Genomic DNA, 22,430 nt, shown 5'->3' with positions numbered 1-22,430 from the left:
TCTGTGAACACAGCGTGTTCATCTCATGACCTCCCACTGTAGTTGTTAGACCTTGTGGTAAGACTATTATTTAAACACACAAATCACTCCTCGGGACCTGTGTGGTGCCAGCCCTGCCTCTGTTACAAGCCCTGGGCCACAGCTGCAGTACGTATGGTATGGTCTGTCGGGGGGGGGGGTAGGGGGAGAGAGAGAGCTATAGAGGACAGAGAGACAAAGAGAGAGAGAGGGAGAAAGGGAGCAGTGGAGAGAGAGTATGTACCTGGGTGAGTAATGAATAGGCAATTGGTTTGAAGTTGGGCGTCACTGTCACCTGTGCCACTCAAGCAGGAGTGTGACCAGACAGGCTGGCGTGTGTGATGCACAGAGACGGCCAGTCCTGCCTGCCTAGATTGAGGCAGTCATGCTGCCGTAAAATAATAGACCACCTCTATTACATTTCTCAGTCACCATGAATCCCCCCTCCCCCGCTCCCCTGTGTGTTTCTGCTACTGCCACCTCTGCTTCTCTATACACCCACCACCAGAACAACAACAATAACAACAACAACAACAACAACAACAGCCAACCTCACAGGAGGCGTGGAGGCCTCACAACGCTCCAACATAAAAACATTGACTAAATGAGTGCTGGCCCATTAAAACAGAAAGGCTACATTAGTATGACAGGAAGACAGGATACTGTGGTATAAGAGGCTGACTGCATCCGAGACACACACTTCAGACAAGTCAGCAGCGTTAAAACAATAACACTCGGTCTTCTGTGATGTCAGGGGGTGTACAGCTTCTTTTGCGGGGTATACAGACACAAATCCCCTTCCTGTTGCCACAACGCTGTGGTGTTAGAGGGCTCAAGTGCATGTCGGGTAAAATGTCATCGTGACAAGAGCCAGGGAGAGCATCTGACGATTGTTCATAGCATGTTTTTTTTCTTTTTTTATCAGGCCCTAAATCTAACCTGAGGTCAACTGACTACCTGCCGGTACATACCGTTTAGTAAGGTACTTGTAGGGGCCTTTTGCTTGGCTTGGAGAAGTATGTACTGTATCACACTGTTCTGTAGGTCTCTGTGATATCTTGGTAGTGGACCAGTAGTATGATGTATTAATAGTCCATCACTGGGGGGGAACGGCTGAGCGGGGCGCGCTGTCAGGGCAGTGTGCTGTGCAGTACTCACAGTGATATGATTAGCAGGTGTGATAGATGAGTTGACCAACAGCCCTCAATTAAATAATAAGCACTCCACAACCAAGTCCACGGGCCAGCAAAATGACGGCGGAAGTCACACGGCAGGACGTCAGCGGGAGCGCTATGCAGGGCTATGCCAAGTCAGCTGTTCCTGTCTTCCTGGGCTTAGCGTACGGAGACGGATATCACTCAGCCTCAGGTCCCAGAGCATTGAAATAGGCTGTGTCCCATATCTCCACCCTTTTTCCTGAAGTATGTACTTGTGCATTTCCCCACATGGATTTGCCTGCGCGTCCACCTATCAAGGAGCATTGACTTGAATGGGAATGTCAGTTCTACTCATTCTATTTCTATGTCCCAGACTGCTACATGCCAGAGAGTGGGAACCAACTGTGTCTTGGTTTATGATGCACCGTTCTCACACCTTAGCAGGAGCCTGTTCATGACTTCCTCTGTGCTTCTTCACCGGGTTGGGGTTTATTAGGGGGGCTGTCATCTTGTGTACCAGCCGCCCCTAGCCTGGAGGAGGAGCTTAGTTGGGCTGTAAAGACAGACCCTCCCTATCAGCATGGAAGCAAGTAGACACACACACACATCACATATTCCCATAGCGGTGGCAACACATGCTTGGCGTAAGGTGAAAAACATTGGACAAGATCAATCATTAACTTCACGTTGACAATATGGAATGTCATTGAGAAAGCCATCTGCTTCTTTTAATCAGCTAAACCACTGTGATTTATAGTTGTGATCCCCCTCAGCCATAATGAAACACATCGGTTCTGAAGTGATGTCAGGGTCCAGAGAAAGACACACGTGGAACAGAAGAAACACATGGCATATTCAATAGAACATGGAGTTCCACGCTGACATTCCTGAACACTATGGCCAGGACATTTATGGTGATAAAAACCAGAGAGAGAATCGATCAGCAAAACATCACAGTATTTTTAATCTGCTCATACAGTTGTATGATCCACTTTTCCCATGTCTTATATACACACACACTATGGCTGTCTGTCTAAACATCCAATGATATCACCATCTCCATGACCTTTGGATGGGTACCGATACGGTTAGAGCATCCAGCCCTGATGATGTGACACTTGGATTCACACAGGCGTTCTGAGTTCACTTGTCGTGAGATCATCTGTGACTATGTCATCCTTTCCACTTTGGCTGCTAGCTGGGCAGCAGTGAATGGACCGAGGTCAGGTTACACACCGTGATCCAGAGTTCGTTTAGCGACAGAGTTTAACACACTTTGTAGAGGGGAGAGGAAAACAAGGAAGGGTGTGTGTGTGTGTGTGTGTATGCGTGTGTGTGTGTGTGGGTGGGTGGGTGGGTGTGGGTGTTCAGTCGCTATGCTGGGGGCATTGGAGGGACCCAGTAGAGGTGAAGGTGGCACTGTGGCTAAACTATACTCCATTTACTGGCCTGTTAAAACATATTCTCACAGCCACACAACGGCTGTTTTTTTTCCAGGCTTCTGCTTACACAGGTTGACGAGTGGTGAGAGGCACAAGAGTTGTATGCAAAGGAATGCACATTCAGCAAGCCATGAGTCATAACTGAAAGGTGGTTACTATTCATACTGACCTCCTTGGAATAGCAGTGCCGTTTTCTACTAAGCAGAACGTCATCATGATACAATGATAAAACACAACAGATCGATCCATAGTTTGAGGGTTGAAGTAAACAGTTAACTCCAACTCCATTAACTTTCTTTGTTGTGCAGAGTGGACCCTTACTGCTGTAGCCAGTAGGTGGCAGTCTGTCCTGTGACAGACAGACTGAGGGCTGAGTGTGTTCAACTGCGGGACTGCCCTGCTAGAGGTGGAGTCTAGTCCCTAGGAGGGTTCACCACAGGTTCAGAGCTGTGTGAAACCCAGACTGGGCACACACGCACACACACGCACAAACACACACACACGCGCGCATGCACGCACACACACACACACACACGCACAAACACACACACACACGCACGCACACACACACACACACACACACACTCTGGCCAAGAGAGCCTTTGCCTTGCCTTAGGCCTCAAGGGGGAGGAAATGTTTGCTTCTTGCCATAGAAAAACACCCCTGTCCTAACTACCGTAGCTGTGAATAAGCCATTTGGAGATAAAGATCATTAATACACTTTGACGGTTTTAGCTTGGAGAATATTTGTCTCAAGTAAATAGAAAAAGACTCTGCTTCACAAACAGAGCAGGTTTTTGATGGGTACAGCTTGTGCAGTTGAAGGAGTGGAAAGGTACCACTTGAGACATACGCTGGCTATGTTTGACACTCAGCATATCAAGGACATAACCTCTTAGATTTTTGCAGAGTAGCAAAGTTGAAACTGGGGACCTAATTCTCTAATGTAGCTTATTTATATATGGAGGCCTGTCAGGGACAAATTGACTTTGACTCTCCTAAATCTTGTAATTTTCTAACCTCAGTGTCATGACTGCTGTAATGAAAGTTAGTTTCATCCTCAGATATAAATCTTCATTTGCGTTGTGACAGCCTAAGAGAACATTACATAACACCAGCTTCTTTCATATGCTTCAAATGAATGGCAGCTGCATCTTTGCCATACAAGTGTATGTGTGTGTATGTGTGTGTGTGTGTGTGTGTGTGTGTGTGTGTGTGTGTGTGTGTGTGTGTGTGTGCGTGCGCGTACCTGCTTGAGTGCGTGTGTGGAAATCTAGATAACAGGGTAGCAGTAACACATGGACAAAAGTCAAACAAGGTCTTTATTTAACGGTAAATAGATGTCCATACAGCTGTACACTGTAAACCAACGCTTTACTTTCTGTCAGTTTCAAATGAATCAAGCTACTTTCAAGCTGTTTCAAGTGCTACAGTATGTCTGAAGTGGTAACCTACATCCCACAAGTGAAAAAACAAAACTTGGTATATCACTGGTATATACCACAGACAGCAGGCTTTCTGCTTGCTCTACAAAACAACATTTTCCAGGACACTGAGCAGTGTTCAGTCTCCTAGCGCTGCAGAGAGAACGAGCCGGCTTTTCAGCCCCTCGTGCTCCTTTGTATGACAGAGCATCAATTGTGCATGGCTGGGTTAGAGGCCTACTCATTCTGGCTAATGTGTGACTGAAATCAAATGTGCTCCTTCTGCAAAGTTTTTTTTTTTTTTTTTTTTTTTCAGTTTTAGTCAGATGTACGGCAGTTAAGAGTAAGCAAGCACAATATTTTTTTTTTTATTGGCTCCTGCTGATTAGACACTTTACCATGAATTGCACTTCAGGAGTTTTTGTGATTTGAAAAACCTACAATTACTGTTCCATGCCCACTTGAGTACTGACTGTGCCCCGGCTTTTTCTAGCCGACAGCAAATCACGTCTAATCAAAACAGTGGTTCAGCAACAAGGTTTAAGTGAGGAAAACATCTGAATGTGCAAGATTATGACGAAACATAAACAACTAAGGTTTATCTTATTCTCTTATTAGTTTTCATTTTCTTAGACATAATAACACTGTCATGAAGTGATTAACAACATATATGAACATGCTGTAATTAGCCTACAATGCATGAGTGGTGTTTAATAGAGCAGACATATAACATAGCAGAGTTTTGGACTTAACAATGATGCTGCATTGACTCAGAGAAGGACAGTGAGTGACTTACCAGTAGAGCAGAGCCAGGAAGAGAAGGAACAGTCCCAGTGACACAGACCGTCCACTGGTCTCCACAGTAGGAAACACCTTCAGCAGGTCCATAATGACCTCCATGATGTTCTCAAACAAACACCACCACCGGTCCAGGAAATCCTTCTGTATGGAAGAACAGGCGGTAAAAGGAGAATCATTGGCGAAATGAGTAACAATCAATAAATCTAATCCCAGGTAGACCTCATGACTGTCGATTCACATGAGAAAGCAGGTGAAGGGTGTGCTTGTAAAAGATAAACATCCTTTAGGAAATGATCAATGTTTGTTCACTTGTAGGTTCAAAGGCTGAATTATGGATCTACATGTTATTACTCTGTGACTCTCTTAAGTTTGTACTATAAACTCTGTATAAACAACTATCTTACAATAATACTCTGTGTAAGCAGTATTTAGCCCACACTGCATGAGTAAAACAAACCTTCTGTTCTTAAAGTTAGAGCACATACTGTATTACAACATCAAAATACCTCTTCACAGACAACGCTTTGGGCCTGACATCTACTCTGCAGGTTGCTGGTTTCCAGGGCAACATTTACCTCTCTCCCTCTCTCTCTCTCTCTCTCTCTCTCTCTCTCTCTCTCTCTCTCTCTCTGTCAATTATTTGTTTGTGCCGCTTTTGTGGAGCCTCCTGTTAGCGCCCTCACCCTTCCCCTGCATTGTGCTCTTGGAGGCCCTTCTCTGTCCTGTCTTCTGTAACACTGTGTGAATGATCAACCATCACCTGCATAGAGGATCCATAGAGAATCACAGCCTGAACTCTGACAAGCACAAGTAGCACACTCACCATGTGAGGCACAGACTGTTGCCACAGACAAAGGACATTTTGAGAAGATAGAACTAGATAGATGCTGTGTATTCTGGAACAGTATGTGCAAACCAATAGAATGGAACTCTAGTGTTCAGTGTTTCTGGATGTTGTGAAGCATCACACACAGTTGGTGGTGGGAAAAGAACAGAGGTAACATTAAACATAGGCTAATTTTTGCCTTTATGTATTTGGCCTAATGGTTGAGTGGTATGCTACTCTGTAACAATCATTCCATTACTCAATAACAACAAAAAGCTGATGAATGGAAAAATCCTTATCAGATCAATCTAACTTGTTTACAGACAAATAGACTGCTCCACAATGTACTGTAACCCACTTTTTCCTCTCATCATGAACACTAAAACCGCCACACACACACACACACACACACACACACACACACACACACACACACACACACACACACACACACACAGACACACAGACACACACACACACACACACACACACACACACTACTGTGCATACCAACAACAACCACAAGAACAGAGCAGTTAAGATAAAAACACTGAAAGTCTTACATCTGAGGCAATAAAGCAAACTATGGTAATATTGTTTGACCTTTTGCAGATCAATTAAGATAAAGAAAACTGCATGTGATATTCTTTACAAATCATTTAAGAATGTTTTTGATAAGATATTTCCTCATTGCTCTGTGTTGAATGTGGAGAACATTACAGAGAAAAAGGGTTCTGTTCAATGATGACAACTGCCTTACCAGGAGACCGTCACAAGGTTAATTACATGATTCAAAATTGTCATCTAATCCGATGGAAAATTCATCTAAATTAAAATCTCTGTACAATAAGACATGACATTCATGACATATCCATCGCACAGGTTCACAGCTAATTATACATGTACTGTTTTCATATCCTATAAGATAGTATGAGTGTATCACAATGAATGTTAATTCTCCTTTTAATAAGATACCTCTCAGATAACCAAATAAAAGCAGTCTTTAAACACACTGCACAAGCTTAATTATCCTACACAGCTTGCAAACAAAGCATGTCTTTAGAACATGAATTCTGTCAGTTATTGTAATTGGTTTTAGGGCTCTGTGAACATGTTTGATACCATAGGTTTCATAACAAAATCATTAACAGAGAACCTTGCGGATGTTTCCGACATTTACAATGCATGCAGTTGTAATCAATAGTAATATAGTATTTTTTACATTACAATACATTTCAGCCCATAGGATTATTACTGAGACAATTATATCAAACATGCAGCAGTAAGCTACAGACTAGAGAAAACAGCAGGATGCATTATCACTCTCTAGGGCTGATTCAGCATGTGGGCTATTTCAGTACCATATGCAGGGTCAGTGAACGAGTGAGAGGTTTTTCCACTGACATATATAATGAAAGAAAACACTGTCTCCCCCTTAACACTCCCCTCCTGTCCCAATCATGACCTCCAAAAAAGTTCATCTTCAAAAGGGAGGACATATCATTTCATATAGGCTAGTCAGCATAATACCAGTTCAGCAGTGCACTTGTCAGAAAAGCCTGTTTTAAACATGACTGATGAAAAAAATTACATCTATTTATGACATCAAAGAGAACATATCTACACATACATATTCTACATCAAAGAGAACATATTGGTAGACATTCCCTCTTTATAAATAAGTGTTTCAGGATGCCAGATTGAAATACAACCTAAAGAAGCATGTTTTGATTGATGTTCAGTATTATCACTCCAGCTTTTGTTTTAGCACAACTAGACATGGACTTTGCAGTTAGTAATGGAACAATGGAACAACAATAGGGTGAGATGTTTAAGTAATAAATTGCACTTTTCCAATATACATTGCATTCAACATATTAGCACTATATTTTTCAGGATCCAGGGTTCAGCGAAATTTAATAAATGACTGTATTTGCCTACAGCGTTTAATCAGACATCAATTAAGATAACCTCAACCAGAAATGCCTTATTGCTGTAACAGCTAATATAAAATGGGACAGCTACCAAATATTCTAATTACAATTCTGGGTCATACTGTAGTTGAACAACTATGGTGGCTTGTATATGAATACATGAGGACCTCTTTTGAAACAGCCTATTTTACCCGTTTCCTTGTATGCCTGCCCATGTATCTTACAGTTACAATAAATGCCAACAGTAGTTTGGTAATAATTATGGTTCACTCTTGCGACCAAGGTGTAGTACAACGGAGTATTATTTTGTGGAAGGTATAATGGCTTCTATACTGTATATTCCCACTCATTCTTCAGGTCCATGGATGCTTCAGTAGGGCAGGCTGGCTGTACGTCCGACTCCGCAATGTTATCAAGCAAGAGCGGTGTGATCACAGAGTTGGGAGAAGCCTACATCTGTGTCTATCTCACGCACGTCAGATAGGCAAACCTCTACATGAGACCCTGATGGATGTGATAATGTGCTTTGATAGAACGTGACGATGGCGTAATCTGCAAACGACTACATTTTAAACAAATACATGGTCTACACGGGGTATCATTTCCAGCTCTGGTTACATTGAAGCTAGGTATGTGACTCGGTCAAGGTGCGAACACAGCGAATATGAATATAGCTTTTCTATCAAATAAACCTATGTCAAATGTTTAATTTGAACATCGTAACTTTGCATTGTAAGATAATATCACAGTAATGACTGGTGTTTTACAACAGGGCTTGAAATTTACGCCTCTGAAGGTTGCACGTGACTTTCGTCAAACGGATACATTGCATTTTGAACAAATAAAGGACAATCACATTAGCAGGTTAGAATGTAACGGAACTTCACGGAATATCAACGTGTTACTCAATCTATATTCCTTTAAGTGCTTACCTCCTTACTTGATTGTAGTTGTTAGTCTGCTACACTTATTGTTGACACGGAACAGAGAAGACGTACTGTAGTTCTTTAGATTGGAAGGACTACATATTTGCGTGTACTTCGCTCCCTGGTACTTGTAGTTCTACACAAGCCATTGAAGTGGATGCGCTGATCCGCGCTGATGCATTCATGAGCATATCAATTTCCGTAGGCCCAATTGATCGGCCATTGGTTAGACCAACGTAATCAGTCAGAGATGATAGCAAACCATGTTTGTACACTTTACATTGGGTGATTGCCTACCATGAGGATGATACAACCTAGGCCTATATATTGTAACGACCCTGTGTAAGGCCCGTTAGCAGCTCCGCCAAGGGAGTTAACTCTCTTGGGGCCGGTTTCACAGACAAGGTTTAAGCCTAGTCCTAGACTAAAAAGCATCCTCAGTGGCAATTTGAATTGAAAGTGTGAATTAGTCCAGGACTAAGATATTGTGAGTTCGATATATCGTTCGATATATCTTATACCCGCTTAGGGCAAGCTGCTCTACCGTGCCGTTCGCTACACTGGTGTCAGCAGTGGGATGGCGCCCTTGAGGCCATCGGTGAGGCTTGTCCACGTAAGGGACTCGGTATAGTGAAGAGTGAGGGCACGCTCTCCCGAACGGTGGGGATACTGTAATGACCCTGTGTAAGGCCCGTTAGCAGCTTCTTCACGGGAGTTAACTCTCTTGGTGTTATTGCTAGCGCGGCCGGTTTGTAAGCGGAAGATTGTGAGTTTGATACCCGTTTAGGGCAAGCTGCTCTACAATATTAAGCATGTAACATGTTTTAATGCATGACCAACAAAGCAGTTGACCTAGCATGAAAAGTTCCTTGACAGCACTATGTGCAAATTATGTGTTCATGTCCTATAGGCTGGGCTCGATGGGCCACAATCACCCAAATTCATCCATATTGTGCAGTTACATCACACACATTACATCATGCATTCATCCACACAATGTTGTTGTCTATTTCTTTCTTTCTTTCTTTCTTTCTTTCTTTCTTTCTTCTTTTGTTTCTTTCATTGAATGCAATATTTGCCTGAATTCATTACTCAATGCAGACTACGAATGGAAACCACCTCACCTGCAAACTCTTTCATTTTATTGTAATTTAAAATAATTATTCATGTTTAATATGTTATTAGAATGTATCACATATCCTCATGTTCTCATAAATATTGTGTTTAACATATCTCGGGGTATGGCTCGGGCAAATAATGCCGGGGGTGCATTTTAAGGTTGCTGGTAAATGACAGATTACTCACATCTGTGTGAGCCTATGTAATCCGATTCCGCTCTAGTTCATTCTGTGAAAATCTAATGTCGTCATACTGTATGAGTGTTTGCTACAGGCACGACAAATTGCCCACAGAATCATTCAACACAAATGCAAATGCGCAGTTCCAAACTATGACCCAGTGATACCCGCCGGTCCATCATGACGTTACATTGGCAATTTATATGAAAGCTTTATTTGTATTTGTATCAGTCTTTTATGATGGACTAATGTATATGCCTTTACTAGTTTTTTTTTTTTTTATTGTTTTTTTTAAATAAGTTACGATGTTGGATATAGGCCTATGCTCAGTTTATCCCATGGAAGGGAGGGGTAATTACTTAATAATCAATTAGTAATTAACGAATATAAGAGAGAGAGCGAGAGAGAGAGAGAGAGCGAGAGAGAGAGAGGGGGGGGGGGGGTGATTCAGACAGTGTATTTTTGCATGCAATGCGATTTTGCATACAGACGTAGACTATGTTAGTAATGGATAGCCTCAATTATTCAATACGTGTGTAATACCCGACCTTGTTCTTCAAATAATTATAAAGCAGCAATTGATCAAACTCCATATAGGCTTATGTGGCTTATGTGTGAGTATAGGCTATTTTCTCACTTAAAATGACTTACAGTACAATTCAAAACAATTGTAATCTTAGAGTAGCCTAATGGTTGCAACAATAAACGCACAAGTAACCCCATTATCAGTGGGGGACAGTGGTTGGAGGACCGCGCGAAGATGTGCATTTTTTCCCTATGACTACGATCGACTCGATAGTCAGTTGACTATACTGTACACCAAACTCGCACCGCTTTTGCCATTGCAACTTTTGCAGAGACTCTACAGACATGTCGTACACTAGCTGAAGTAAACCTGCAATTTGGCTCAACATTTGAGCCAAAACCAGGTCACAATTGCTGGGGTTTTGTTGCAGATCTTTTCATCTAACCATTTTCCGTGGACTGTTCGCTAAATTAAAAACCTGGATGATAATTATGATCATTTTCCCCACTAATGAACTGGGCTAGTAATGCAGGAGACAGCGACTCTGTCAGTGGTTCAAGATGGCAGATTTTTATTGAGTTCTAAACAGAAATATCGCTTTATTTTTTGCAATGAATAACAGAAATCCTTGCACCGATGGCCCCTGTATACGAAGGTAAGCTATGTGAAAATTTGATGTAATTTTGTGTCAAACCTGTAATGCCTAAGGTCCTTTTTATAGCGAATTAGATTGCTTGTGATTCACTGAGAGAGGAAGAGGGAACTGTCATGCATCCTGTCCTCTTTGTGTCATAAAACTATAGATTGTGTGTTTATTAAGCAATTTTGTTTTATATTGGTGTAGTGCTAATTGTAAGATTGTTCTAATATAACGGTGCAAACAAATATAAAGTGAAATGCTTGTTGGTCGAATCGTTATACCCAGTCTGTAGCCTATCTGTAAGCGTCATAATATTTCAGATGTTTGCCATGTGATAATGTATAATTTAAACGACATCGGCTACAATCACATTTTAAAATCATCGTTGGGTTATTAGTTATTGCATTTCTCCGTATGTTATTACTGTGGAAATTACGATTGATCTATTCAGAGGGGAGAAGGAAAGGGCGAGAAGGAAGAAGAGGATCGTAGACAGTCACGCAACCGGAGAGCTTATAGTCGCAATTCTCGGAATATTAAACCTCACATTTCAAAGTGGCTGACCTAAGAGCCATGATTAGTGCTTGAACACACTTATTAATTGCTGCGAAGGTTCATTTAATTCTAAGTAAAACCAAAGACGTGCATATGCTATAGATCTGCTGTTGCTGCATTATGCCTGTGACTAATCCAATTGTGGGAATTGTACTCGGCATGTTTGGGAGAAATGCTTTTCCCTAATGAAGACGTTTCACATTACAAGTATTACGAATATTTCCAACACAACGAGTATATGTTTTTGCATTATGATGTCCCTCATTGTAAAGAGCCCATCATTTCCTAGAATAAAGGAGCAGCCTATCAGCCTGGGACCCCGTTATCGCAAGATTCAGTTGTAATTTCGTTTACAGTAGCATACCTGCATTCTGTGATGACTACCATCACAAATTAATATTTGGTTAATCTAATTCTAGCGAAAGACATTCATATTCTGTTTCTTACAATAAGCGCTATTCAATAGCCTACACCTCAAATGTTCTTTCAAAATAGTATCCTATAGTCCAAAATATGCAGTCCGATAATTGGACTAGTTCAGTTTCATAAACCTAAAAAAGGGGAAAAGGGTTTTTCTTTTGTCGGTTGAACGACATTTGCAAAGTAAAGGACAGCACGTGAAAATGTATGATTTTAAGGTTTAATGTTTGTCTGAGTAATTCAGTAATATTTGATATAGCCTTCTGCGCTCCCTCTGCTGGTTAAACATGGAACATAACCTTTTATAACAAATTACCTCAAACGGGTGAATGCATTTGCGATCAAATGGAGTTTAATTTTTTTTGATAATATGAACCTTGCTGTGAATTGTGGCAACAATATAATGATCAGTTGTGCTATTTCATTGAAGGTTTCCTTCCAAATGATATCCCCATGGATCATATATTAAATTGTTGCCTTGATAGTCCTCTGACTTAAACTGACACATTCAGAGTGGGGAAAACCAGATATTATCCACAACACAAATAAAAACCTTGTTTCAGTATGAAGATCTAAATTTGGAAAATTATGTCTACATACATAACACTGCATAGATTGTGGAATGCATTATGCCAATCCAGAATGTGGACCAGCTTGAGAGAGCTCCCTGTGTTTAAGAAGTCAGGCAAAGAGACTTGCATTAACATTAAAAGGAAAGTTGAAATTAGACTCCTCCTCTCTGAAAGGTAATTAGTTGAAATGACATTCCCTGGCTTTCCTTTCACCATGGCGAGAAGCTGGGGAATTAATTACCTTCTCTCTCTGTCCTCGGCTCAGACTGGGCTGTTATGTGGAGTAGAGAAGCCATGGAAATGTCCAGACCCTCAAGAGCAAAATGGTCACAGTATGTGCAAAGAGACCATTATCATGATGGTGGCACTCTTTGGACTAAGAATGATTAAGGCTGAAATGACTCCCTCTAACCAAATCCTTGGTTTGGCACGCAGGTTGGATGTTTATAGGTGTCCCAAGATCAGTGTACTGTAGGTCTAGTTGTAACAAATAACTACACAAGTGTGCATCATTTTATCTGCCTATTAGCCTGTTGTATTTGTATGCATTTGTATTTGGTTATCACTATATATGGACAAAGAGAAGCAGAAGTTACTTAGTTTTTGGTGATAGGCGGTTGTGGTTGTTAGGCTGGGTGGTGTGTGTGGTTGTGTGTGGTTGTGTGTGGTTGTGTGTGGTTGTGTGTGGTTGTGTGTGGTTGTTCTGTCAGTCTCTCTGCCCTCCCTGTTGTGTTGTGTGTCTGTCTTTGCTGTGGCTGGCCAGACGGCAGGCCGAGCAGGCCGAGCACCCTGGGAGCCTGGTCTCATATGAGCCCGGTCTCATAACCCAAACTGACACGTTGATGAATGTCTGATGGAGGCACCAGGACCAGCAGCCCCCAGCTGTGGAAAAGCTAATATTCAGACACGGGCTAGCTAACCCCCTGCCTGGGACATGAGAGGGTTGTGTGTGTGTGTGTGTGTGTGTGTGTGTGTGTGTGTGTGTGTGTGTGTGTGTGTGTGTGTGTGTGATTGTGTGTGTGATTGTGTGTGTGATTGTGTGTGTGTGCGTGCGTACGTGCGTCTGTCCGTCCGTGCATGCACGCGTGCACGTGTGTAGAGAAGGGAGGGTCAGTCAGGGGGCCAGCCAGCCCCATAGCACCACTGCACCAGCTTCATTTGTGGATCCATCTCTCAGGTCAAACAATATTCCAGAGAGCATTCACCAGTCAGCCTCGAAACACTCTTGTGGAAAAATGGAGAGAGAATGAATGGCTCAGGGGTTGCTGATGATGGCGGTGGTGACAGGGACTGCAGCACTGCTCGAAGACTGATTTCTTATCCATCCACACAGGCATTATGTGTTAATCAGTGTTTGTTTGAATGCTCTGTGGCTGTGTGAGGGAGGGAGGACTGTGTATAGGGACCACTCCCAGCCCTATCCTCTATGGGTGGGTGGGGGGGGGGGGGTACCCCCCTGTCTCCTGCCCTGAGACAGAGAGAGAGAGAGAGAGAGAGAGAGAGAGAGAGAGAGAAAGGCTGGGTCTTTACTCAACTCTCACCCCTTGCTCTCACTGTTGTTTAGAGCTGGCTGATTGATATCTTCCTTATAGGCTGTGACCCAGGCTTTCAGTCCATGGTCGCAGAGTTTAAACTTTGATTAGAATGGCAGGAAAAAGCCAGGCATTTGTGCCAAGTCACCCCTTGCCCTGCTCACACTGACGGGAGTTAAGAGCTGTGAGCTTCCTGACTGTCATGCAGAGTTGAGAGTTTGGAGAGTCATTGTACTCATTCCTCCCCAGAAGTATGTGAGAGCCCATCGCTAGGATAATAATCATCACCCTCCCAAATACGTATATATAGACAGGCTGTTGTAAACGTTTATCTCATGCTTTCACTTTAGCCTACAGATTTCTTTCCATCTCTTCTTTGTTGAGTTGCATATTTCCTCATGCGTTGTTTGAAGTCAATATAAAGCTATGAAAATTGATAGGACGCTCTCACAAGCATCCCCCTTTGCATTATTCAAAGTATACTAACCGAAAAAGTAAACACTTCAGGGCATCGATTCTTTAAAAAAAAAAGCATTTAATAATAGAACGAGTCAGGGAGAGTTGGTAGAAGGTAGAATGTGAGTTTGATCAGGCGAGGCGTGCTAGTGAGTGTGTGTTAGCGTTAGCGTTAGCCGCGTTAGATAGATCCCTGTTGAAAGTGGAGAGGTATGTGAGCTCTCTGATGTGCGCGTCCACCGAAATGGTTCACAGGTGTGCACTGGCGGTTTGGGGAACAGATCGGTGCCGTTGGGGGGGGGGGGGGGGTTCTGACAGAGCTGAAATAACAGTTTAGAGGCCAGCCTGAACAAAGCAGGCACAACACAGCCAACCAGCCAGCCCACTATTGGACTATATGTGACAGAGTGTATTTGTTACTGTCTCCAGTCTCTATCCTGCCAGCTTTTCTTTTTTTTTTTTCTTCTTTTTTACACATGTTGTTTCTGGAACAAAAAAGCATCATCAAATGCTTTGATATCCTGCTCTTCGTGAGCACAGGACCACTAGAACAGGATCATTTATGACAAATTGGTTTACACTGAGTGCAACAAGTATGACATTTTTTTTTTCATTTCCTCTTCATACTGAAGTTTCAGTCATGACTCGGTAGAAGCATTCGCGACTGGAATTAGCGCTCTGAGACGGGTAGAGACAGACGGGAGGGGATGGACACCAGCAGTTGGTAACGTGCTGGGTGTTTCTAGGCCAGGGGGGGAGTGAAAGAGGGAGTCGTTGGCTGGGTCAAGGATGTGATGCGTACAGAAGGCATTTCCGTGGAGAGTGTCATGCATGTGTGAAGGCCCTTCTCCAGCTCTGTTGTTGCACGGTGCTGATGTGTTGATGTCAGCTTGTGTGTGTGTGTATGTGTGTGTGTGTGTGTGTGTGTGTGTGTGTGTGTGTGTGTGTGTGTGTTTGTGTGTGTGTGTGAGAAACAGCTGCCTCTGGCTCTCATAAGCAGATTCTCCAACCCTGGGTTAGACCTGCAGTACACTGGGAGCTCTTACATGGAGCTGTGTCTCAGGATTTGGGAGTCTCTGTTTTCTCTCTGACTTTGATCTGATGAGAGACGATGATGGGTTCACATCAGGGCCCCTACTCTGTTGCCCCCGATAGAGCAGGAAGGGAACACGTTCAACTTGTTCAACTGCGTTAGGCTTAATCTGTGAGTTCTGCAAATGAAATGATGCAGCTCAGGTTGATGTGTTGTGTCTCAGGATCTGGGGTCTCTTTGATCTGATGGGTTCACAGTGGGGTCTCTCTGCAGTGCTTCGTTGGCCATGAATAGTGTTGAAATGAAATGAGAGCTTTGGTGAAGTTAGACTTCTTAAGCAGTCATTCCAGGGGAACTTTTCATTTTTCCTTCCTATGTAGAAGAGTAGAGTCTCTATCATGTAGTGTGTGTGTGTGTGTGTGTGTGTGTGTGTGTGTGTGTGTGTGTGTGTCTGTGTGTGTGTGTGTGTGTGTGTGTGTGTGTGTGTCTGTGTGTGTCTGTGTGTGTGTGTGTGTGTGTGTGTGTGTGTGTGTGTGTGTGTCTGTGTGTGTGTGTGTGTGTGTGTGTGTGTCTGTGTGTGTGTGTGTGTGTGTTGGTGTGTCTGGCTTCGTGGTTATTTCTACTGAATTCTACATTGGACATGCTTGACTGGTAGTCACTAACCCGACAGGAACTGATCTCCTGAAGAGGACAAAGACATTTGCCTGTGTTTGTTTAAAAAGGGGTAGTGTTTTTTGTTTGTCTGTTTGCATCTGTGTGTACTGAGTGTGCGTGTGTGTGTGCGTGCGTATGTGTGTGTGCGTGTGTGTGTGTGTGTGTGTGTGTGTGTGTGTGCAGCTTTCTGAACGAAGTTTCAAGGTTTGCTGTGACTTCCTTTTTTCCTTCACCAGCATTGTGGCCTCCTCATGCCAGCAGTCTTCCTCCTTTGCTCCCCCCTCCCTCCCCCTACACACACACACACACATGCGCGCACACACACACACACACACACACACACACACACACACACACACACACACACACACACACACACACAGCTCCAATCCCCATCCTCCCTCCCTAGCCCTGTGTTTGTTTGTGAGACGAGAGGCCATTGGTCAGCGCTCATCCTGTCCATGTGACACCAGGCCCTAGCCGGATGGCCAGATTGGATTGTGGGGGATGTGTTTGGGGGTGGGGGGGGGGGTTATGGTGTGGGGGTTTGGCTACTGTAGCGTAGCTTTTGTGCTCTTGTAATCATGCGCCCACCCCCACCCCCATTGTACTGTACCACCCCACCCCACCCCCCATACCAGCCTGTGTTTGGTGCACATTGTCCATGCCCTTAATCCTATTGTTTTGGATAATATGCCCCCATACAGTACCAGTCCTGTTTGGCATGGCGCTCTCTAGAAAGAACAACAACAAGTGGTGCTTCATCACAGGGGTAACTTAGCCTTTCAACATGACATGTCACATTACCCTCACACATGGAGCACCCAGTTAGAGACTGGTGTACAGACCACAGACCCCCAGAGGGACTGGCATAGCAGTAAAGAAGAGGGTACAGTACCGACACAGACTCTCTCCACTCTGGTGCTAATTTTAACTAATGCCCATCTCTCATTTTGTATGAAGCTTTTCATCATGGAAAAAAATTGGATGGACATTTTTAATGGAGGCTTTCATGTTCTGTCCTCATGTTCTCCACATTCTGTCCACCACTTCAGAGAAAGAAAGAGAGAGAGAGACAAAGGGACGAGAGGAATAAGAATGGTTGAGAGATAGAGAGAGAGACATAGAGGATGATTTTAGAGAGAGAGAGAGAAAGAAAGAAAGAAAGAAAGAGAGGCAGCCAGAAATAGCATGGTTTAGAGAGAGAGAGTGAGAGAGAGAGAGAGAGAGAGAGAGAGAGAGAGAGAGATAGTATGGTTGAGAGAAAGAGAGAGAGAGAGAGAGAGAGTGAGAGAGTGCGCTTGGTGAAGGAGGCCGTGGAAAAACACTGGGCAGTAGTATACGTAGTAGCGGGTGGTCTCAGCCAGGCCCATACTCTTGACTTAGAGAGAGCCCACCATCTCCTCTCCTCTCCTCTCCTCTCCTCTCGGTCACGGTAGGGAAGTGGGGTGTTGGGCCGGACGGCCAGGCCGGACGGCTGGCAGCCTCTTCACAGATGGCTGCAGGTACAGCGACACGCTTGGCTGATAACCAAAGGACTTCAAAGCCCAGACGTGCAGTCTGCCCCACTTCTGCTGAGAGCCAGGAGCAGGAAAAACAGAGACAGAGAGACAGAGAGACAGAGAGAGAGAGAGAGAGAGAGAGAGAGAGAGAGGGGGACAGAGCCAGTCAAAATAATCAACAGGCATGGAAATGAACATCTACCTGACCACTGTTGTTCCTTGCTCTCTCTCTCTCTCTCTCTCTCTCTCTCTCTCTCTCTCTCTCTCTTTCCTGCTGTCTCTCTTTTTCACTCACTCTCCCTAACACCTATACCCCTACTCTGTGTGTGTGTGCGTGTGCGTGTGCGTGTGAGTGTGTGTGTTCTGATGTTAAGGTGGAGGGAGCACTGTTATGAGACCACTGATCCAACTATCCTTCAATGTTGAAATATGTAAAAAGCACAGAGTTTCTGAACAGCTCAGATATTTCCTCCCGGCTAAGTGTATCTCATGATTCCATCTCTTGCCTGATATGTGAAGATCATTTGTTATAACACGCTTGCATAACTGTCATAACTGACCAAAATAGAATAACATTAGGGACAGAGACAGTGCTTGAGTATTGGGATTGTTTCTTTCATGTTATCCCTGTAACTGTATATATATTTTCAGTAACTACTCCTTTGATAACAGTTTGCTAGCCTGTTATTGTTTGAGGACCCTGTGCATTGCTACTTTAACCTTTAGACTGACTCCTCACTTCAAAGCCTCAGGCACGAGGTTGAGAACGCCACTGCTGTCTGCTCTTTGAACTAACCTCTCTTTGCAGCTGATGAGAAAGAGAGAGAGAGAGAGAGAGAGAGAGAGTGGAATTGAGGGAGCGAGAGAGCAAGGGTTGGAAGGGGATGGATGGATGTCCCCCTATACCCCCCTCCCTCCTCCTCCCTCCTGGGTGGGGGGGGGGGGGGGGGGTCGGGGGCGGGGATTTGAGTGGTGGGGGGGCGTTGGGGTGCAGTTATGCCGGGTTGGTCCTCACCCTTCTCCTCTAACCTGTCTCCTCACATCGGGGATCAATGGCGCCCAGGCCGGCGCCCCTCGTCCTCCCTGACGGGCCCTGGCAGCTGCAGACACAGACAGGGGCTGGTGCACAGAAACCCCTCGCTTTCTCTAAAGAACCGCCTCACACAAAGGGCAAGGCCTGACCTTTAGATATGAAAGCCTGTCGTCCTTCACCGCTTCGCTCCACTCCAGGATTTGTTGTTTTTGCTTCGTTAGGTTTCTGAAAGAGACAGAGTCAGGGAGTTTAGGGTGAAGGGGTTAGCGTTAGCCTCCTCCGCCCTAGAAGACGATATTATATGTCATCTGCTTGGCTAGTGTTATCACAGTGTGGGCACTAAACGCTGATGGTTAGCTATTTCCAGGCTGGTTTGCTGTGTTATTTGTGACCGAGCAGGGCTCACACACTGTAAATATCCCAGACTAAATCCCCATGTTGCCTGTGCATCAGGCAGGACAGTTGAGTTGGCTGGACTCTGGTCATTACCTCAGCTCAGTTCCAGCACCCGACAGATACACATACATACACACACACATACACACACCACAATGCTTAGAGCACATTGGAGTTGGATTAAGGGCCAGTATGTCCATGGTCCGCGCGTTGTGTGGGTTTATCTTTTTTGCATCACTGACCGGCTAAAAGCGTTTTGACTCGGATCACTAGGGTGGCTTCTCCTGGATTCTGTGAAGAGATCGGGAGGGGGGGGGGGTTACAGTAGAGAAAACTACTCCCCACTTCAGAGAACCACCGCTGCTCAAAGACGATCTGAACCATGGAGGCTCTTCCTGGTCTCCAGTTGTGGGGCTCCACAATCCTCCCTGAAATACCACGCACACTTGTCGCCCGGAGAAGCATGTGTCCTCCCTAACTTCTACCTCTCTAAGAGAAGTCTACTGCTCCGAGTAGAGAGAGAGAGAGAGAGAGAGAGAGAGAGAGAGAACAGGGGAAGAGAAGGCTAGTGTTTACAATAGAGAGAGAAAGAGAGAGAGAGCAAACAGGGGGGAGAGAAGGCCTTAGAGCCTTAGGGCCTGGGGCCCTTGCTTGTCCCCTCATGACTGGCCATCTCAGACCGACGGAACAGGGAGGGAGTGGTGGGACTAGCTTACAGATAGGCCAACCCTAACTCTACTGTAGGTATCTCTATGGCCACCAGCAGCAGCACTTATCACGATCAGCCACATTGACGCTCTCCGCCTTGGCCTGTCTCTCCAATCAGCCTTTTTTCCGCCCTCCCCCCTGCCCTGTTTCCCGGCAAGCAAACGAAGGTTGCACAAAAAAACAAATATGTTTTCAAAACACTGTGCCTGCCGCTCTGCGATTGGTCCCTGGGTGACTCATCGGGTCTGACTGGTTCCTCTGTGATCGGGGTTCAGCAGCGGGCCGCACGGGGGCGGGGCTCCGGGTGTCTCTGTCAGTCTGCACCCAGGAGACCTGGGTGCTGTGGGACTGTTTTAGGGAGGTACTGACTGTAGCAGCTGGTGGATATACACACACACACACACATACGCACACATAGACACACACACGCGCGCGCGCGTGCGCATGCAAGCACAGACACACACGCACGCGCACATACACACACACACACGCACACACTCACACCCTAAACAGCCTCTGATCACTCTCACAGGAACCATAGAGTCAGCTCATTCCCTGTGATGTTCAGTTCCCATTCAGATCAGCAGAAACCCTGCACAGTCAAGAGCCACACCGTCATCTGCTGTGTTTGTTGGGTGTCTACATGTTCCAGACCCAGTCCTGAGAGCAGGGTGTCAGAGCCAGGCCAGACATGGCTGCAGGCTGTCTGTGTGTCTCCTGAATGGGAGTTGGACACCGCAGGCATGCAGGCGTTGCTCCATCAGCATGTATGTTGGAGATTAGAGCAGTCAGTGTTGACCTCTCTGGGCTCTCCCTCCCTCTGGGCTCTCCCTCAGTCCCTCGGTTAGTAAGAGCACACCCAGACCCGGGGCACTGGGCAGGCTCTTCCATAGGACTGGGCTGGGCGGGTGGTGCTGCTTTAGCTAGGGTTAGGGGTTTTACATAGCTATGGTTGTCTCTCTGTGTGGGGTTTTTTGGTCAAAAATCGGATTGTGGTCTACATCTGAAAAAGGCTTCTTTGCGAAACTCAGCATGCTGTCCATTATTGTCCATATTGAGATTCAGACTGAATAAGGGGTAAGTGTTGATATTTAGTTTATGATAGGCAGCTGAATGTGTGTGCGTGAGTGTGTGTGTGTGTGTGTGTGTGTTTTTGTTATTGTTATTGTTATCTGGCATAGCGGTGAGGCATTGGCCTTTGATCAGTTCTTGCAGCTCATGCAGTGCTATTTGCAAGGACAGCAAACATGCCACCTCCACACACAACACACAACACACACACACACACACACACACACACACACACACACACACACACACACACACACACACTTGCCAGATGTGTATCACAGCATGTGGTTAGTCTGCCTCTGTTTTTGACGTTTACAGTATATCTAGATATTTACTCCGAAAGCATAGCCCGACATTCACAACTTGTTTTTAATCAGTGCGTGTCTGTCGCCCGTCCCTGTGTCCCTATGTCCCTATGTCTTCTCATAGCACCCAGTGGCTTGCTGTCATGCTGTTCATTAGTAGAGGAGGCCCAGAGGGTGGCTAGATGGTACTGTAACTGTATATAAGTGATAAGCAGCACCCAGAAGAAGCCTGCTTATCAGGTGTGTGTCCCTGCATGTGTCACTGCATGGCCCCCACTCTCTGTGTTTGCCTGGCGACCTGGAACCGTAGTCAAAGCAGCCTAGTTAGAGAGGGAGAGAGAGAGAGAAAGAGAAAGCGATGGGGCTGATTAAATCCTGGTGTATATAGGCAAGGTTAGGCACTCTTTATCTTTTTCTGCTGTCTTGCTCACACTTACAGCTTCCTCGGTTTCTCTCGTTCCATCTCTCTCTCTTTCTCTCTCTCTCTCTCTCTCTCTCTCTCTCTCTGTCTCTCTCTCTCTCTCTCTCTCTCTCTCTCTCTCTCTCTCTCTCTCTGTCTCTCTCTCTCTCTAGGGAGGAAGTTGGGTGCTGTGCTTTGTATACTCGCCTCACTCGTGATTTGATTAATAAGAAATCCAGCTCAAACAGCCATTCTGCCGTCAACCCCTTCCCCCTTCCCCCTTCCCCCTCCTCCCTCCCTCCCTCCCTCCCTCCGTCCCTTCTCACTCCTTCCACCTCCTCCTCCGCTCAGGGCTGATAGATAAACAGCCAACGGTTAGGCTATGGCACAATGAGTTTTATGGTTGCATTTTACATGTGAATAACAAGCTGCTTATCTGACCACAACTGGTCTGGTCTTGCCTTGCCTTACATGTTGTTGAAGACAGCTTGAGTGTTGTGTCTGTGTGTGTGTGTGTGTGTGTGTGTGTGTGTGTGTGTGAGCTTCTGCATGTGTGTGTGCGTGTTAGTGTGTGTTATCTCACGGCTCACACACAGCATGCAGAGGGAGTGTCACATGTTGCTGATTTATGGACTGCTAAACAGCCATGTGTGCACCTGTCAGACAGCATTGTAGACAAGCCATATAGGCTATCTATATGCTGTGTGGCTCCTGTGTGGTAGCAGGGGAGTGGCTGGGCCTATGAGAGAACAAGCAGTATACCAGTATACCAGCTTTAAGACCAGGATACCAGCTTTAAGA

General features: G+C 45.0%; 2 protein-coding genes across 2 annotated transcripts in view; one reads left to right on the top strand and one right to left on the bottom strand.

The window, feature by feature from the left end:
* tbxas1 (thromboxane A synthase 1 (platelet)) overlaps window positions 1–8,586 on the bottom strand; it is a 56,749-nt gene extending 48,163 nt beyond the window's left edge. The window contains exons 1-2 of the mRNA XM_083667015.1: window positions 8,535–8,586; window positions 4,838–4,983 (exon numbers count right to left, since the gene is read on the bottom strand). Coding sequence (XP_083523141.1) covers window positions 4,838–4,941 — 104 coding nt within the window. The 5' untranslated portion in view covers window positions 4,942–4,983; window positions 8,535–8,586. The remainder of the gene's footprint in view (window positions 1–4,837; window positions 4,984–8,534) is intronic.
* Window positions 8,587–10,694: 2,108 nt separating this feature from the next.
* Window positions 10,695–22,430, top strand: part of hipk2 (homeodomain interacting protein kinase 2) — a 75,132-nt gene continuing 63,396 nt past the window's right edge. Inside the window, exon 1 of the mRNA XM_083666491.1 lies at window positions 10,695–11,007. Within this exon, the coding sequence (XP_083522617.1) occupies window positions 10,989–11,007 (19 nt within the window). The 5' untranslated portion in view covers window positions 10,695–10,988. The remainder of the gene's footprint in view (window positions 11,008–22,430) is intronic.

Source organism: Argentina silus (genome assembly GCF_951799395.1).
Source record: "Argentina silus genome assembly, chromosome: 3".
In the NCBI taxonomy this organism is placed as follows: domain Eukaryota; kingdom Metazoa; phylum Chordata; class Actinopteri; order Argentiniformes; family Argentinidae; genus Argentina; species Argentina silus.
The sequence above is the reverse complement of the archived record's forward strand: the minus strand, read 5'-3'. Positions and strand labels throughout refer to the sequence as shown.